The sequence below is a fragment of the Chrysemys picta genome, chromosome 3, assembly GCF_011386835.1.
Source record: "Chrysemys picta bellii isolate R12L10 chromosome 3, ASM1138683v2, whole genome shotgun sequence".
NCBI classification, from domain to species: Eukaryota; Metazoa; Chordata; order Testudines; family Emydidae; genus Chrysemys; species Chrysemys picta.
The window spans coordinates 52,811,701-52,831,491 of NC_088793.1; the positions used below are offsets into that span (position 1 = coordinate 52,811,701).

Consider the following 19,791-nt stretch of genomic DNA (forward strand, 5'->3'; position numbering starts at 1 on the left):
CTTCTAGTCAGCGGCACTGCTATGGGTACCCACATGGCCCCACAGTATGCCAACATTTTTATGGTTGACTTAGAACAACGCTTCCTTAGCTCTCGTCCCCTAACTCCCCTACTCTACTTGTGCTACATTGATGACATCTTCATCATCTGGACCCATGGAAAAGAAGCCCTTGAGGAATTCCACCATGATTTCAACAATTTCCATCCTACTATCAACCTCAGCCTAGACCAATCCACACAAGCGGTCCATTTCCTGGACACTACTGTGCTAATAAGCGATGGTCACCTAAATACCACCCTATATTGGAAACCTACTGACTGCTATACTTACCTACATACCTCCAGCTTCCACCCAGGACACACCACACGATCCATTGTCTACAGCCAAGCTCTAAGATACAACCACATTTGCTCCAATCCCTCAAACAGAGACAAGCACCTACAAGATCTCTATCAAGCATTCTTAAAACTACAATACCCACCTGCTGAAGGGAAAAAAACAGATTGACAGAGCCAGAAGAGTACCCAGAAGTCACCTACTACAGGACAGGCCCAACAAAGAAAATAACAGAACGCCACTAGCTGTCACCTTCAGCCCCCAACTAAAACCTCTCCAGCACATCAAAGATCTACAACCTATGCTGAAAGATGATCCCTCATTCTCACAGATCTTGGGAGATAGACCTGTCCTCGCTTATAGACAGCCCCCCAACCTGAGACAAATACTCACTAGCAACCACACACCACAGAACAAAAACACTAACCCAGGAGCCTATCCTTGCAACAAAGCCCAATGCCAACTCTGTCCACATATCTATTCAAGTGACATCATCATAGGACCTAATCACATCAGCCATGCCATCAGGGGCTCATTCACCTGCACATCTACCAATGTGATATATGCCATCATGTGCCAGCAATACCCCTCTGCCATGTACCTTGGCCAAACTGGACAGTCTCTACGCAAAAGAATAAATGGACACAAATCTGACATCAGGAATCATAACATTCAAAAACCAGTAGGAGAACACTTCAACCTCTCTTGTCACTCAGTAACAGACTTAAAGGTGGCAATTTTGCAATAGAAAAGCTTCAAAAACAGACTCCAATGAGAAACTGCTCAACTTGAATTAATATGCAAACTAGATACCATCAATTTAGGCTTGAATAGAAACTGGGAATGGCTGAGCCATTGAATCTATTTCCCCATGTTAAGTATCCTCACACCTTCTTGTCAAACTGTCTGAAATGGGTCATCTTGATTATCACTACAAAAGTTTTTTTTCTCCTGCTGATAATTGCTCATCTTAATGAATTAGCCTTTTAGAGTTGGTAGGGCAACTCCCACCTTTTCATGTTCTCTGTATGTGTATATATATATCTCCTTACTATATGCTGCATTCTATGCATCCAATGAAGTGGGCTGTAGCCCAAGAAAACTTATGCTCAAATTAATTTGTTAGTCTCTAAGATGCCACAAGTAATCCTGTTCTTTTTCCGGATCCAGACTAACATGGCTGCTACTCTGAAACCTGACTAGAAACAGGTTAACTGGCTCTGATTAAACCTGCAGCCTTCTCTGTCCTACTGCTAGTACTGTCTCACCTTTGCTTGATTTTGATACACATCAAAAATATCTCAGCTTTCATTTCTTTATCTTCCACAACAACAAATACTAATCTTTTGAATGCTTTGTGATCTACTTATTGCTCTTTTCTGTATTTCCATGACTTAAGAAGCATTTGACAACAGCATCACTTTTCAAAAGCTTCAATCCTTATGTTGCCTTCCAAAGCTAAGCTACACAACGAAAGACAGTAATTGAACTTAGTCAGACTTTTGTGCTGACTTCCTCAGTATTTCCAAAGTAGATAATACAAAATACAGCGAAGCCAATTTATTTGAGAATCGGGATGCACTAAGGGATGGGTATTTTCTTTTTTTAAGCAGATTTTCCTATGAAGAAGATTCCATTAAATTACCAATGCTGCTGTTCCAGGCGCTGAGCTGTAGTGATCTTGAAAACTTCCCAAACAAGACCACTGAGCTGGGAGGGGTTTCAAGCTACACTGAAAGAGGAAATGAACTTGATGCATGCCCAGAGTCAGCAGTAGGGGAAGCTGTAAGGTGCCTAACATGGTACTTGACATGGAAAGCAGAAGCTCACAGTTAGAAGCACAGAGAGATGAATCACCACCCTGCACTTAAGCAGGGAGGAGTTTGGCTGGCTGGCCGGGAGAAGAAGGCAATGCTTTCTGGCTTGGGGGAGGAGGGAAGACATAAAGCTCCTGGAAGAGCAGTCAGTGTAGTGGATGACTCACCACCTAGGAATGGTCAGTTGGGCCTGGCCCCTCCTTTCTTTACTCAGAATAGGCCGGGCAGCAGGCAGGGAGGCACCCATGCATGGCTTGCTGCAGGACCAAGTGGAAGCAGCATGGCTCCAGAAAAGCAACAAACAGCACTGGGAAGCAGCATGGCTCTAGGGGCACAGAGAAGGGTGAGCTTGGGAAAACAGGGGGGCTGTTACGCCCATGTCCCCAGAGACAGGGAAGGGCAGGCAGAGGCAAATTACATAGAAAGGGGACAATGGAAAGAAGGGGAACTAGTATCCCCCTGCCACAGGTACTTCCACTCACAGGCAGGCTGGAAGCTGCAATTGGGGAGGGTGAATTTGCAAGGGAAGCTAGTCAGTGTCTGAAACAATTAACCTGTTTTGGTTCGGGAGGGGGGCAAGGAAATTTAACTGTTTCATGTACCAGCTGTGCGGCAAGTAGATGTATCAGACTGCAATTCTTTAGGGCTCAGGTTGCTGCTCAGGTGCCTGTACCTTTGCTTAAAAGGGGATAAGCAGAGGCAGCAGCTGCAGCACAGGGCAGTCCCAATGGAAACCAAGGGCTGGAAGGGACCCAAGGCAGACACTATTGCAGCAGGGGCAAGAGGAGCTCACAAGTACGGGGGCTGCTAATGCCCAGGGTGGTGTGTTTAATAACCCAAGGCATAACCCAGGGCAGCCTCATGGAATGAGGAAGGGAAATGAATGAAAGGAAGTGTCCATGCATGCAGGTGGGCAGGCTGTGTGCATTAATGGGGTAGTCAGCAGAGCTGTGCAGCAAATGGTCAGTGAAGTTGTTTCTGAGGTTTTCTCCACAGCATTACAGCGCTTCCAAAGGGCACAAGGTCACCCGTAACCAGGCTGTTCTCTTCCACTGAACCCAAGGGACGGCGGTAATGCTGATCCCTGGGGGTGAGTGTTACCTGAACCACAGAGGTGGGGGGGCATGGGTGGCACCTGGCCTTCCAGCCTGGCAAAGGGTGGCAGTTGCAGGGGCCACTGCCAGGTGCAAGGATCATGCTCAACCAGGCACTTAGTGACTTCACCTAAGGGGGACAGGAGTCAGCCTATTGGGGTAGTAAACACTCTGAAATACTCTGGGCCCAGGAGTGGGAGGTCAGAAGCCGCACCTTCAGTGTGGGCACTGATGGTATTACACAGCTGCTGCAAGCTAATTTGTATTTACTACAGCAGCTTCAGGCAGCTAGGTGTGCGGGGTCTGCATGGGGTCACAGGGCAGGCCCAGCCTTGGCTTAAGTTTGGGCAGCAGGACAGGGGCAGGCTCCTGGCAAAGGTAGTGAACCCGTGTTGGAAACGAAGCCCCTGGGCACATGGGGACTCATCGGCCACCAGGGCGTGTAACCTCATGGGACAGATAGAGATTCCTGGGAGGTGTCTGGGGGAGCAGAGCTCTGTGGAACTCCCTCCATGCAGTCCTGAGTACGGTTATGCCGGGGTGGCTGCGCCGATGGGAGTTCACCCACTCAGTACAACTAAAGATAAAATCCTGAGGGGCGAATACGTGGATATATTGTCCCTAGTGCACAGGGAGGTGTGACACACAGTAAACATGGGCAAGGCAAGCAAAATAGCAAACTCCTCAAGAGACAGAGGGTGCCTAGAACATGAGAAAATTGGGAGGCTGCCTTCCTCATCTATGCAGGGTTATAGTACAGGCCTACCCAGAGAGGAGCTGCAGCACACGCCGCGAGCTATCTGAAACCTCGGAATGTGATGTGGTTGGCGGAATGGAGATTTTTGGTCCATCTTACAAGTTGTTTATTTAGTTTTCTTTTAAGGAGTCTTTTCAACTCAAGGATCCAGGGAAGGGGTTCCCTAGGTGGCCCTCCTTGGAGAGCGGTTGTTGCAGTACCGGGTCAAGGACAATGCAGCTGCTGGTGCCCCTCAACGACTACACATGGGCAATGGGTCCTTTATCCCCAGTAGGGCGGCTAGGCAAAAGACCTTTTGGAGATGTCTGGGAACCCGGCTGGGTGTGGGGAGGAGGCAGCCAAGCTAATGGCTGGCACCACCTTTTGGCGGATGTTCAGTGCAGGTACTCCATAAATTAAGCCACAAAAGAATGAAAAAATGGCTTGAAAAAGGAATTAAGGAGAGGTGCTTGGTAATTGAGCAAGCCGGGGAGAGTTGGGGGGGTTGGGTCCCTGCTGTACCAATTATAGGAGTCTCCATCTTAACTGAGCATGGGCGGTAAAGTCCCAGCAAGGGAATTGCTGGAGGGACCTGGATAAATAGGGGGGGAGCTGTGGAAGCCCCCCCAATAATTGGCTGGAATTGGTAAGGTCCCGGCAGTGAATCTGCTGGAGGGACATAAATTTTGCACCTGTACTGCCCATATTTTATCCATCGGGTTAGTCGCAGACATCTGTCTAATAATAAAGTTGTGGCTTGCTTAAACCCATACCTAATGTCTCCTGTCATTCTTTTGGCATAGCTAGACAAGTACTCTACATACTTCTCACTGTGAGCATACCATCTAAAGAGGAGCTGAAAATGTTAGAAGAGCAAACAGCAAGAGGATGGCGCTTTTAATATGTACACCATTATATAAATGTTATGCATTACTTAATTTCCTGAAGTTTTCCAACTAATTGGAATTACTGTTCTAATTCAGCAGCAGCAGCCACTGCCATTAAGTATCATAAGGCTTTAATTGGTTCTCTAGGAGATGGACCCATTAAGCACATCCAGTAGGTGGAGGGTACTGTGTCCACATCAAGCTTGAAACAAGCGATAGTTGAGTATTTTCCCTGCCAGCCTGTTGTATTAGAAATCACCCATTCAAAGGCTCAGAACTCCTTTGACTTACATAAAAAATGCAAATGAACATAAACAATGAAAGCAAGCACAGCAGTTTCCCCAAACCAAAAGGGAGAAAGACTCCCACTCCAGCAATCAACTTCCCTTCCCTCCCAGAAAGCCAGGGGGAAAAGACATCTCAGTAGCATGCCCTGAAAACTAACATATACAGGCTATTTTAAACTGTGGAGGTGCACATTCCAGTGTCTTAGCCCCCTCAGGGAAAAGGGCTATAAGTTAGTAGACCAGTGGTGGGAAACCTATGGCCCCCCCATCAGGGTAATCTGATTGTGGCCCATGAGACATTTTGCTGATGATGACTGTCCACAGGACAGCCCCTCCCAGTGGCCATGGTTTGCCGTTCTGTGTGCGGAAGAAAGACCTTCCAAATATTGATCTCCCTCTCTAATGTGGAAAGGGGATTCAACTATCTTTGAAGTATCATTTCCTCCTTCCAGTCCTTTGGACTTCTCTGGGGGGGGGGGGTAATCTGTTGGTCCAGGGATCTCAAAAGGGAGAGGATGGAGAGTAGGTAGGCTGAGGAAGATGTGTATGATACCCATGAATAGTCCCCTGGAATTCTCCATAGAAAGATAAAACATCAATCCTTGATTATAAAGGAAGGCCCTGCGGGAGCCCTGTCAATGTGGTGTACTGGAACCATGCTGACAGGGAATGAGTGGAGGATGCAGAGCCTTTGTGCGGCTGTGCCTGCCTTGCTTGTGGAAAATCTAAATAAATTCTTTACATCAGTTTTCACTGCAGAGGACATGAGGGAGATTACCACACCTGAGCCATTCTTTTATGTGACAAATCTGAAGAACCGTCCCAAGTTGAGGTGTCTATAAAGGTTTTAGGACAAAAAAATAAATTAAACAGTAATAAGTCACCAGGATGAGATAGTTGTCATCCAAATGTTCTGAAAGAACTCAAATATGAAATTGAAGAACTACTCATTGTGGTATGTAACCTAGCGCTTAAATGACTGGCGGATAGCTAATGTTTAACACTGATTTTTTCAAAAAGTCTTCAGATATGAAGCCTAATTTCAATACCAGGCAAACTGGTCAAAACTATAGTAAAGAACAAAGTTATCAGACTCACGGATAAACACAATATGTTGGGGAACAGTCAACATGGCTTTTGTAAAGAGAAATAATGCCTTGCCAATCCATTAGAATTCTTTGAGGGAGTCAAGAAGCACGTGGACAAGAGTGATCCAGTGGATATAGTGTACCTGGATTTTCAGAAAGCCTTTGACAAGATCCCTCATCAAAGGCTCTTAAGCAAAGTAGACAGTCATGGGATAAGAGGGAAAATCCTTTTATGAATCGGACTATAGCAATGCAATATACCTGGACAGGAAGCCATCAGCCTTTACGTAACTCCAACTAGCTTCCTCAGTAACATGTGCTACTGTGACCGCATCAAACCTGACCTCTACATTAGCTTCCCATAGAATATTAAATCAAGTTCAAGGTCTCATTCCATTCCTTTAAGGCATTCTATGACCTGGGTTCAGCATCCTTAAAAGATTGCCTGCAGCTCCAGCCCGAGGGCTACAGTACAGCTGCACTGCTCCAGCACAATGGCACATTATACCACAATTCTAAATCTCATCCATGCAGAAGACAGAGCTTTCTCAGGGGCTGGTCCCATATTGTGGAACAAATTCCCGCAGGAATTAAGGACCATCACAAATGTCGCTACTTCTGCTGCAAGTCTAAGGTACACAACCTTGACTTCTGACACATAGCAGCAAGTATATATTAAAAAACACTTACCCCCGCCCCCCAAACAAAAGGGGAACCCCTTGGCTGCTGGCGGCGCGCTGACCCAGGGGAACTCCTGGGCTGCGGGCGGCATGCTGACCCAGGGGAACCCCTGGGCTGCTCGCCAGCGGCTCAGACTCCCTCTCCCTCCCAGCGCAGCAGCTGCTCCATCCCATGCCATTCTTCTCATGGCCGGCGGGGGCGCCGGCAGCTGGGCAGAACTCCGCAGCTCCGCGTAGGGCACGTGGCACGAGCCCGGAAATGGCGACGGGCACGACTCAGCAGAGCTTCTGGAGGAAAGGGGCAGCTGGCTGCCTCCTGGCTCAGCCTCCACGGTCAGCCCCAGCGGGGGGCCCGGAGAAGAAAAGATCCTCAGGCAGCAGTCTGGTGGAGTGGAAGAAAGAGGACCCCGACACCCCTGCGTTGGGCAAGGTAAGCGCTTCCCCACACAGCTCGGCCTCAGGCGCCTGTGCTCCTGCCCCTTTGGTCCTTGACTGGTCCCTGCTCCTACTCCCCTTGTGCGTGGGTGGCTGGAAAGGATGGCAGCCTGCAGAGCTGAGCTGCCCCAGTGCCCCCCTCTTCCTGCTCCAGCCTCTGTCATGCCCGGTATCTGAGTTCAGGGCTGCCCGGAGGGGGGGGGGGGGGGGGGGCAAGTGGGGCAATTTGCCCCATGCCCCGCAGGGGCCCCCATGAGTATGTTGGAGGCTCCTGGGAGAGGGGGTAAGGGGCATGGTAAGGGGCCGGGGCTGGGCACCCCCCCAGCCCCATCCCCCACACAGCCCTGACCCCCAGCTCCGAGCCCAGTCCCTCTGAGCTGGAACCCCCCCGACTCCATCCCACCCACAGACCTGACCCCCAGCTCCCAGCCCAGCCCCTCTGAGACAGAAACCCCCCGACCCCATCCTCCCCACAGCCCTGACCCCCAGCTCCGAGCCCAACCCCTCTGAGCCGGATACCCCCCTGACCCCATCTCCCCACATCCCTGAGCCCAGCCCCTGTGAGCCGGGCACCCCCAAACCCAGAGCCCAGCTCCACACCCAGCCCTGGGCAACAGCAGCACCACCCCCAGGCAGCGACAGCCCATTGGTACCAACCATCACCATCACCCAGCAACAGCCCATTATGTAATTGCAAATGTATACATACCATTACAGCTTTTAATGTTTTTAAATAATGTATTTAGTGTATTTTCAAATTATTACAAATTAATTTTGGAATGTATTTCACTAGTTATTTTTTACATTTCCAAATACATGTTACTATAGTATTGCAACTTTTTTTTAATGGAAGGGGCCCCCGAAATTGCTTTGCCCCAGGTCCCCTGAATCCTCTGGGTGGCCTTGTCTGAGTTTTAAGCCCTGCTGCTGTGTTATGCCTGCAACAGGCAGGGCTAAGCCTGTGAGTGACCCCCATAGCAGCTGCCTGAAGAAGTTCTTGGGGGAATCACGCAGAAGGAGCGTGATATTTGTTTGAGTTCTCTCCTCATGGAGGCTGCGCTCCACTTGGCGCAGGACAGCAGTCTCAGCAGGACTCTAGGCCCAGCACCTTGCCTCGGTTTGTAGACTTGTAGTGCACCCCTGTCACCGGATTCCGTCTGGCACCGCTACCCCTCACCAGTGCCCAAGAAGCAGTCAAAAAAGTTGGATGGACTGGTTAGGTTAGTTATCATGCTGTTGCTTGGCCAGTGTAGAGACCACTGAATGCATAATATTCCTCTATGATGTTCTGTCCTGAGCAAAATTGGCATGTTATGAGGTAGTGCCTGTGAGGGACAGGTGTCTGTTTATGTCATCCAGCCATCATGTCTTAGGTCTTCTGGGGGGGGGGAGGGTAGGGTGGCTTTTCCATCCTGCTTTCATTGGATCAAAGTCAAAGATTATTCTCACAGGGAAGTTAGTAGGCATTTAGAGCACATGCGCATACCACCACAGAGAGCCCTTGGCAACCATTTGAGTGTGTGACCTATTTAGTTAGAAAATGGAACTTTTCATTCAAATTGAGTTTGTACCATTTGATGTTTTTAATCATTTGGAGGTGTATGGCTTGTTGGACAGAATGGGTTCTGCAGCACTTCCAGTCAGATTTTGATATGAAGGAAGGAAGTATACATGACTAAAAAGGGTGTATTTCTGATTACAATCAACATCGCTTAATTTTAAGGGAAAGTCATCTTGATCTCTTAATCAATATTTATGTCAAACAGTTGATGAAATTCAAATAGTGAATTATAGTAAGTGACATGTATTCTCTATCCTTTACTTTTAATAGTGAACAAGAAAAAGAACTGATAGGAATAAAATTTCATTTTTTTTTTTCGTTTTCAGTTGATGCAGCCTCATGGCAGATAAAAAAAAGGGTCTGGGGCACAATTTCGTAAGCGGAAGCCTGATAAGCAAAAAGAAGAAAGAAAGCAAGAAGGTTCGTTTCTGAAATATCTCCATCCACTGGCCAGAGATGAAGGTAGTTCAATGCCAAAGGATCAAGCAGAGATGGAGGTGGGGATGGGAGTTTCACAAGTTGAAGAAGAGTTTGAAGAACATAATCTGAATATTGAAGACGAATCAAATGAGACACGCGAGGATCAAAACTTGGAAGACCGTGAAAGCGAAAATGTCGCTCGTTTGAATTTGAGCTTTAGTGATCCTGCTACTTGGGCCAAATGCGATGATCAAGTCCAACAAATTCTGGTGGAACATGGGCCGGAACAAGTTCAGCAGTTCGATTTTCCCAAAGATAGTAAGCAAAGAAAATTCTCGACAATTCATTACAAACGTAGACTTGTTAATGGAGAAGAAATGCACCGTCAGTGGCTGCAGTATTCCACATCAAGTGATTCTGTCTTTTGCTTCTGCTGAAAGTTGTTTGGCAGTAGTACTATTGGCATATCATCTCTTTCTGAAAAAGACTCAAGGAATTGGAAAAACATGTCTGCAATTCTTTCACAGCACAAGAAAAGCAGTGAACATTTGACAAATGTTCAAACATGGAAGTAACTTGAATTGCGATTGAAATACAAGAGAACAATTGATGAAGAACATTTGCGCTTGATTAAGCAAGAAGAAAAGTATTGGCAGCAAATACTAAAACGTCTGATTGCTTTGGTCAGAGTTCTTGGTGTGCAAAACCTGGCCTTTCGGGGAACACATGAAAAACTGCACACTTCTGGTAATGGGAACTTCCTCAAATTTGTCGAATATCTAGCTTTGTTTGACCCGCTTATGGATGAGCATCTTCGCAGGATTAAGGACCAGGAGATGCATGTACATTACCTAGGGAAAGACATACAGAATGAGCTTATTCAGCTTCTATCCAATGCCATCAAACAAAAAATCCTAGCATCTGCTCGTGCTGCAAAATACTTTTCGATCATTCTAGATTGTACACCAGATGCAGGCCACATTGAACAAATGACCATGATCATTTGGTTTGTGGATAGGCCTTCTTCAGAGACCGAGAATGAGACAATCAGTATGTATAAAGGAACACTAATTGGGATTTGTGTCACTTACGGAGACAACTGGAGCTGGTATGACAGAAACTATTCTTCACCAGTTAGAAGAGATGTCACTGCCTACAGAAAACTTGCGCGGTCGAGGCTACGACAATGGGAGCAATATGAAAGGGGAAGAAAATGGTGTCCAGCGAAGAATTTTGGATATTAATCCACGAGCCTTTTTCGTTCCTTGCAGTGCACATTCATTGAATTTGGTTGTTAATGATGCTGCAAAGTGTTGCTTGGAGGCAACTACCTTCTTTGATTTAGTTCAACGTGTGTATGTGTATTTCTCAGCTTCTACACATTGCTGGGAAGTTCTAACACGCTACATATCTAATCTCACAGTTAAACCATTGAGAGAAACAAGATGGGAAAGTCGAATCGATGCCTTGAAACCTCTTCGCTATCAGCTTGGTGACATCTATGATGCTCTGGTAGACATCTATGAAGACACTACTCTAACAGGATCATCTGGCAATAGTCACAAGTTGATGCAAAGGCTCTTACAAAAGCCATTTCTAGTTTCAAGTTTCTTGTTTCTCTTGTTTTGTGGTAAGCCATATTGTTTGAGATCAACATGACTAGCAAACAACTTCAGGCAAAAGAATTCGACATATGTGATGCCATTAATCAACTTGGAGAAACCAAGAAGTTTCTTGTGGGCCACAGAAGTGACGCGGCCTTTGAGAAAACCTTGGTAGATGCAGGTGAACTTGCGGAGGAGTTGGATGTACTGGCACTTTTTGAACCAGATCCAATCGTTATTAGAAAGAAGAGGAAGCAGTTATAATCTGAAAGAAAAATTCAAAGTGAACTTTTACTTTGCAGTCATTGACACAGCAATACATTCGGTTGAAGAAAGATTCACATTGATGCAGCAAATTAGTTCAGTATTTGGCTTCATATATGATGTTTACAGTTTGCAAAATAAAACATCAAAACGAATTATGAAACATTGCTTGAATCTGGAGAAAGCTTTGCAACATGGTGAATCCAAAGATATTGATGCCTTTGACTTGTTCAGTGAATTGCAAGCTATTGCAAGACGAGTCCAAAGGAGTTCATCACCGCAAGATGTATTGAACTTCATATGGGAAAATAAGCTGACAGATAGTGTCCCTAACACAGTTATTGCTCTTCGCATCCTCTTGACTCTCCCAGTTTCTGTGGCCAGTGGTGAGCGAAGCTTCTCGAAGCTCAAATTGATAAAAACATACATGTGAACATCAATGTTGCAACAAAGACTTGTTGGGCTATCTATCTTGTCAATAGAACATGACATTACTCACAGCATTGACTTGGAGGAACTTGTTTCTAAATTTGCTAAACTTAAAGCACAGAAACATAAATTCTAAATTATAACATGTTACTCTGTGACCGTGTATGGTGTATAATGCATGTGATTTATTTTTTGCGGGGGGGAGAAGGGGGCGAGGTGGAAGTTTCGCTTAGGGCGCAAAATATCCTTGCACCGGCCCTGGCTGGCACAATAGTGTAGTGCTGGGAAAATGCGTAAACACCAGGTGGCTACTCTACAGATGTCTGAGATAGGTATGTTTTTCAGCAGGGCCACAGAGGTAGGCTGAGCCCTGGTGAAGTAGGCAATCACCTTAGGAGGGGGATGAGTATCTGAAGCTTGATAACAGGTTAAAATGTATCCTGAAACAATTAGACAGTCTTCAGGTGGAGATCAAATGGCCTTTCATTTGTTCTACGATTGAGATAAAAATCCTAGGAGAAGTGCTAAAGGACTTAGTCCTGTCAAGGTAAAAGACAAGAGCTCTTCTTGGAAACTCATTTCTTCTCTTGAAGAGTGAGGCTGGGGTAAAACACCTGTAGATGAATATCTTGATTAATGTAGAATTCTGAAGAAACTTTAGGTAAAAATGAGGGTGTGGATGCAGTGTCACCTTGTTGTGACAGAAGAAATTATGTCTTCTCCAGTGACTGTCCCCAGTGTAGAGGTAGTTGTCAACAGACATAGAGGAGTCATGGGAAAGGCTTCCTACATCCTGACTATTCCACGTTCCAGCTTCCGTGACTGCCCACAGACTGGGGATGGGGGTGAACCCTTAAACTCCATGCAGTGACTGCTTCAGATTGCTTCAATCCTGGAATCTCCAATTACTTGTTTTCAGCCTAATCTCCTAATCTTTAATTATAAATTAAATTTGGGGCGTATCAATCAATATATATATTGCCATTCTTATAAATAAAAACCTCCATGACTACAATGCACATAAAATAGGGTGGATGCATCCTGAAGCGTGGAAAATGTAGGCATGTGCCTTGTGTGAAAGAGAAACAAATATATTCACAGCTGGAATGTACTTGAAAATTAAGCATAAATGGCTCTTTTGCTGCATTTCCACAGCAGTAACAAAATTCAGCAGCAGAGAGAATATTCTTTAATGGGACTTCCTGATGTTTACACTGCCCCACTGACATAGCTAAAGCCTGCTCTGAAATTTAAAATACTGGGGTTAATGTTTTTATCTTGTGTATATTGAGTTGCTGGGAATTTTTGTTAGTGACTGTAATAGAACTGATGCTTTATTTAGCATTATGTATTTTTGTAGCGCTCTATAGTAAAACCAAGTAAATGTTATTGTTGCCCCTTTGCTGAGTGGTAGCAGATTGGAGGATTTGCAGAGGGTCAGTTCTCCACTGATGACACAGATTCTGGGGGCCTTCTAATATAATTTATTTATATTCAAAAAGTGCAAGTCCTGTTTATCTTGAACAAAAGTGGCCAAAGCTATACACAGACAATTCTGTTTGCAGCCACCTTAGGTAAGTCCCCCTGGTGACAAGAAACAGTTCCTCTCTTACCCTTGCTCTCTGCCAACTTGTGGACATTAAATATAATCAAACTTGGTGGTGGTTCCCAAAGACTGTTTTACTTGCACAGTTTCCCAAATGAATGTTCACGTAAGATTGCTTTAGGCAGCCATCCTGGGGTTCCTGGGCTTAACCTTTTCCAAGGTCAGTTTTATACTGATTATTTACATCAATAATTAAATATGCATTTCATTACTGCTATTGCCATTACAATACTATACAAGGAAATTAAGCATCATTTGGGGTCAGAGGGCATGGAAAAACAACCATTCCATCTCATTCTCTTTCTACTCCTATCCTCCTTCAGATGCAATTATGCATCTCCTCCACACCTATAGTATGCTGCTGTGATTATCAAGTTAGTAAAGCACAGGAAAAAGGACAGGAGTCATGTTATTTCTTCTGCCTGCTAATACCCTGACACATATGGAAATCTCACACCTGTGTGTCTGGAGTATGATGCAACCTGTTTTTGCTGGACATTGAGCCTGGAGTAGTAGTATTTTCTTTTTAGAATGTTTATGTTTGACCAAATAAGTTGTTGATAAAAGGACTTAGAGAAAAAAGAAAATTATTTCCTGTGAGTACATCCTTGGAATTTCAGAGAGGGGCTGCTTAATGATACTATATTTTAATTCTTTTTTGCAAATAATTAATAATTTATTTATTATTATTAAATCATAGCACCTGGTACCCCAGGTCATGGATCAGGACCTGATTGTGCTAGGCACTTTACAAACACAGAACAAAAAAAGACAGTCTCTGTCCCAAAAACCTTACCATCTAAATACAATAACATGTTGATTTACCAGTACATACGTAGATATAATTAATAAGTAACAAGATGCACAATACATTGAAACTGATATGCTGGACAATTCAGTTGACCTTTCAGTCAGTCAGTTATGAACACTGAGGTTTGAAAATAAAACTTACCTAATGTGAACTCTATACTTGTGTCCATCATCCACTCTAATAGTAGTATTGATGCTTCTAACTTCTGCTTCCCCATCACATACAAATTGGTACTACAAAGGAAAACATGTTACACAATTTATCATAATTACATATTTGGAAACTTGGAATTGAAAGTGGTAAATGTTTAAATAAAAACTAAAAGAAGACTCTGTGCATCCAGAAAAATTCACATTATATTTAGAGGCCTAGATCAAGAAATCTAACTGCTGCATTAAAAACTATTATATAGTTCTTCCAAGTCTATGTGCATGTTTTCATCTCTGTATATTGTATTTTCACACATAGTTTATGGTCCTGATTTTCAGAGGAACTAACCGCCCACAATTCCAGCTGAAGTTAATATTGGCTGCAGATGATCTTTTCTTGAAAGTCTGTAGCCCCTTCTTACTTTCAGACTTGCACAGTAGCATGTGAGCTGGAACATTTAGGAGCACCATGCACTTTCCTAAGCTAATGTGAACCAGCACTTGATTTCATGGTTTGTGTACTTGTAATCATTGCTGTATTGTATACATGGAACCATTGTACATTGGGTTTTAAATCTACATTTAATTGAAAAGGTTTGTCAATGACTAAAAGTGAATTGAATTAGTTTTAACATGGCACATTGGGACATTTGATAACCACACTGTGAAAGTTATTAATATCAAAGCTTTTGAATACATTTTTGTCAATTAAGTTTTTTTGAAACTAATATTGGTCTAAAAATACACAAATGTCTATTTTTTTTCTGCATCGGTAATTTACAGTAAGAAAAACTAATCTTGTCTTAATGTTATCAATGTTTGCTAAACCTTGTGTAACTTCTTGCCCCATGTCAACCTATTGGATAAGTAGTCAGTCATTGAAACGTCACTATTTTACACCTAAGCTTTCCACCTTCCAATACAAAACCATAATGTTAAAATCTTCTCTTGTATGTGGCTGTGTATTTAATTCAAACTAGCCTCCATATTCAAGGACAGCTTTGTTTTTACATCTATTCCTAATATTCAAGAGTCCCCTCAGAGCAGTACAATTAGGGTAACTTCTGCATAGACATTTTTTATAGTAATGAGAGATGTCCAGGAGGTTAAAGGACACTAGAATTCTAAAATATTCTAGGGCACTAAATATTCCAAAATAACTTATAATTGTGCTTACCAGACTCTTTTCTAAAACAATCTTGACTAAACATTACTGAATATTTTGAAAAGAATAAATTGTACTGCAGTGTACTGGCTTGTCAGGGTGAGGGTTTGATGGGCCTGCTTAACAGAGGAGCCCCAGCTGCTGCTGGGCCCCCATTTTCCCTATCCCAGGAATCGGTAACCTTCAGCACATGGCCCACCCAGAGCACATGGACTAAACACATACTACAACAGCAGATTGTTCCAGGCTTCCCTTGGGAGACAATTCCATCCACACCTCAAGGCAGAGATTGCACTGCTAGGACAGTTTCTTTCCTACCTCCCCCATGCCCCGACCCACCCACCCACTCCCCCCAACATGGTGCCTGTAAGTACACAGGACTTGTAAATTGTACTTCAGTATTTCAAATTTATACATAAATGTAATCATATTTATTTTGTCCTGATATGCCAAACATTAACTAGTTTGATATGATACAGTGGAATTTTGCATGAGTATCTCAAGCTTAAGTGAACAGGTCCTGATCAGGACTACAAGTGAATGAGTTGTATTCTCTATTTGCAAGTTCTTCTCTAAAGTCAATAAAAGAACTTTAATTATTCATTCCCCATGCAATACTAATCACTTGAATGAGGTTGCACAAGGTGCAAAATGTGGTCCCATATACAAAAGGTAAGGTTAGTGCCTTCATTTCAATAGGTCCAAGAGGATACATCTATTTTTTCTCCTTGTCTCTATATAAAAATAATTCCACGGCTTTTTAGGTGAAAGACAAACACCTTGAACTCCACCAGTTCTGAAGTAGATTCAAATTATTCTGCCTATTTTACCTATTAATGTGTGCATTTTGTGAGGGAGAATTTTACTATGATTTCCATATCATTTTCGTTTTCTATCAACATTAATATTAGTCTCATCGGTCATGATGATCACAGGCAGCAGAATTCTGAAAAATCACAATGAAAGCAACTATTTCACTTGAAATACTGGGAAACCCCAAGATGCTAAACATACAGCTGGAAGCTGAATAAACCATTAGTTATTACAAAATCCCAAAATGTTTTATTTTTTCTAAATAAAAAAAATGATACTCTACCTGTAAGGTACCATGTTTGATGAAGAGTTGAATAAAGAAATGTCCCATTGTTGCTGGGCTCTGTTCAATGTACAGAAGGAGTCCTTGGCAGCTATAGGTCTGAAATTCTAGATGGATGTTGTTTTGTGGTTTCAACTGCAAACCTTGAAATTCCAGATAAGAATCTCCATGGTATTGAGCATAGTTGAAATCTATAAATGCAGACACACAGAAAATCAAATGTAAAAAGATTTTTTCCCTCACCTGCTCATTGTTTTCTGTGCTAACACCACTACAGATGAGGGACATTCCTCTTCATCTATTACCAGACAGCTTCTATTTGGGAGACAGATTTAATACCGAAATATTTGTCCTTTTCTCTACTCCCAAAAGACTTCCTAGCATAGAACTTCTAAAGCTGTAAATAAATATTTAAGCTTTTTTGTATTAAATTGCCGCAACTAAGTCCTACACCAGGAGAAGAGTGATATGGGAAGGTGACTTCCATAGTGTTACCAGACCTTGGAAAACAACTATGAAGAAAGAAAAATATATTTTGTGAAATCCTGGCTCCAATTAAGTTAATGGCAATTTTGCCATTGACTTAAATGGGGCCAAGATTTCACTTATTGTTTCCTTATGGTATGGCTGCCAGGAATGAAAACATGTACCATTAACTCTAGATGATGAAAAGGCAGAAATGAAGGAAGGTAGGACTGTGAAGAAAAAATATGAAGCATACCCTGGGTTGAGGAATCTTTCCCTAAGGGCAGCCCTGAGGACCGTCCTCAAAACTTGTCATCCAAATGCCACATCAGCTGAGCTGGTTAGATTCAGGCAGTAGTGTTTGGTGACAGTATGGATGGATTGCCAGATTGCTGTTCTATAAAGAAGCCGTTACTGTTCTAGTGGTGTGATCCTCAGGGGCGGGTACAGGCACCAACGCAGCAAGCATGTGCCTGGGGCGGCAAGCCATGCGGGGCAGCCTGCCGGTCGCTGTGAGGGTGGCAGTCAGGCTACCTTTGGCAGCATGCCTGCGGGAAGTCCGCCAGTTCCACGGCGTCGGCGGCAATTCGGCAGCGGGGATGCTGAAGGCGCGGCACCAGCAGACCTCCCACAGGCATGCCGCTGAAAACCGCCTGACTGCCGTGCTTGGGGCAGCAAAAACCATAGAGCCGCCCCTGGTGATCCTAAAGTTAGACAAAGCATGAAAGACTATTTGATAAACAAAAAGTTTGGACACAGAACAGAATACATCAGAAAAGAACACATCTAGAAGTATTTATAGGGACCTTCATAAAGAACAAAGAGTGAGTGAGACTATCAACTCCTTAGTATGGGACATGGTGCACCAACCTAAGGTATCAGCAAATTCGTGTCCAAGGCGAAGGAAATAACTTGGGAACTCAATGGGAGAAGAGCAAAAGGAGGAGGGGCTGACCATGAACTTTCTGTTTCATGATTAGATTTCACATGTCTAATTAACTGATTAATGGGGACAAACACCTATTATCTTCAATAGTGTCACTACAGCCTGGACCTTTACAGTGTTTACACTATAAAAAACAAAAGGTGTGTGTGTGAATTGTTTAAAATATGTGCACTAAACTGAGTGAGGGACTTTGATTCCTCTCCCTCTGATTTATATATTTGCAAACACTGGTTTTAACATGCCTCTAGTTATTTTTCATGCACATATACCAAGGAGTTTATCTGCATGAAAGTCAGAGCAGGGCACACAAAAACACAAGCATACTTTTTGAAAATATGGTCCTTGATTTCCCAATGTTTATTCCATGATAATGTTAATTTAAAATTCTACAGGACTAAAAATAGGACAGCCTGTGACCAGTACATAGAATTGCTTATAAACAAGTCCAATTTTGCTTTCTCTGCTCCTTTTCTTGCACAGTGATTTTTTTCCCCTTAGCACAATTACAGTATTTTATGGTTTGCTCAAGCAGAAATACATTCTCCCCTTACTTGAAAAACAACATAGAGTGACAAAAATTTATGCCTTATCAAATAAAAAGTTGAGAGGTCATTTAAAGAAAGGATAATGACAACTCGCCTGTTTTGTTGTTAAAAAAAAAATCAATGCAGTAGCTCAAACCTAAATTTCACCTCTCAGTTTGGTACATATAAAAAAGAATACATAAAAGATCATATTTTGTTTGGCTGATTTTAACTTAGTCATTGAGGGTATGATGCTGACATTTGAATGGCTTTTGAAGGTCACAGGTCCTATTTCATTTTTTTTTAAGCCAAAAGATTCAGCCCACTTTGTTTCTAATATCAAATTCCATGGCAGAGTTTTACCCATAGATGTTTGATTTCTGGGAGCTAATGTAAAAAGTATATTGGGGCAAGTTATGTACAGTTACTATTGACCTTCCTGCAGCGTAACTCCTTTATTTAAGTACAGACCACAATTCTGCCTTTTCAGGACTTTTCAGAAAGCACTTCACATTGTCAGATTCAGTCACTGTGTTCAAATTCTGAATGTAGATCTTATTAATATACCCCAAGAACATTCAAAAAGAAAACACCACATAGTAAATTAGTGTATACACATATTTACTTTTAATACAAGAAACTAAACATTTTTAAGCAGCCTTAAAGTGTAAACTTCACCAATCCCATGAATTCAAAAAATTATCAGACCATAAAAAGAAAAATAAATCATGAGTGGCTTGAAAATCATGAAGCATTTATGGTTTTAAATTCACATTTCTTTTTGGTTTCATTTTCTGAACTTTGATCTTCAGAGGAATCACTCTTTTCATGTGTAAAAAGCAACAGAGGGTCCTTGGCACCTTTGAGACTAACAGAAGTACTGGGAGCATAAGCTTTCGTGGGTAAGAACCTCACTTCTTCAGATGCAAGTCTTTTCATGTGTGTGAATTTCAGGAAACTGAACCTAAAATTTACAAAAAATTCACACACAAATTGGGGAACCTCCTCCTTTTTACTTCAGATTGGTAGATAGGCCACTTCCCCAACAACATAATCTCATCCTTCCCCTGGAATATCCCCTTATCCCTCTCCCAATACTTATCCCTTGTTCAATTCCCTGGATGTCCTTTCTCCAAAGGGCACTACCTCCTGACTGATCCCCTACCCTTCCCCAGATATTTGCCCTGCTCAGCTTCTTCCCGAGCACACTGTCTAGTGCTTAGCTCCTCCTCTCAGAACACTGCCTCCCCTGCTCAGCTATGCCACCCACACTCTCTAGATACTTCATTTTGACCAACACCTTTTCTTCTCCCTATATAGGAACACAGCAGCAGTGGGGGTTGTTGGAGGACAGTGCAAATAGGCTGGAGCTCACTCCCAGCAGGCTAGAG

At 43.2% G+C, this 19,791-nt stretch overlaps 1 protein-coding gene across 1 annotated transcript in view; it reads right to left on the reverse strand.

Moving 5' to 3' along the window:
* The window catches only part of LOC101938928 (protein eyes shut homolog), a 616,724-nt gene that overhangs the window by 499,326 nt on the left and 97,607 nt on the right, over nucleotides 1-19,791 (reverse strand). The window contains exons 2-3 of the mRNA XM_065587927.1: nucleotides 16,466-16,656; nucleotides 14,197-14,288 (exon numbers count right to left, since the gene is read on the reverse strand). Of these exons, the coding sequence (XP_065443999.1) occupies nucleotides 14,197-14,288; nucleotides 16,466-16,513 (140 nt within the window). The 5' untranslated portion in view covers nucleotides 16,514-16,656. The remainder of the gene's footprint in view (nucleotides 1-14,196; nucleotides 14,289-16,465; nucleotides 16,657-19,791) is intronic.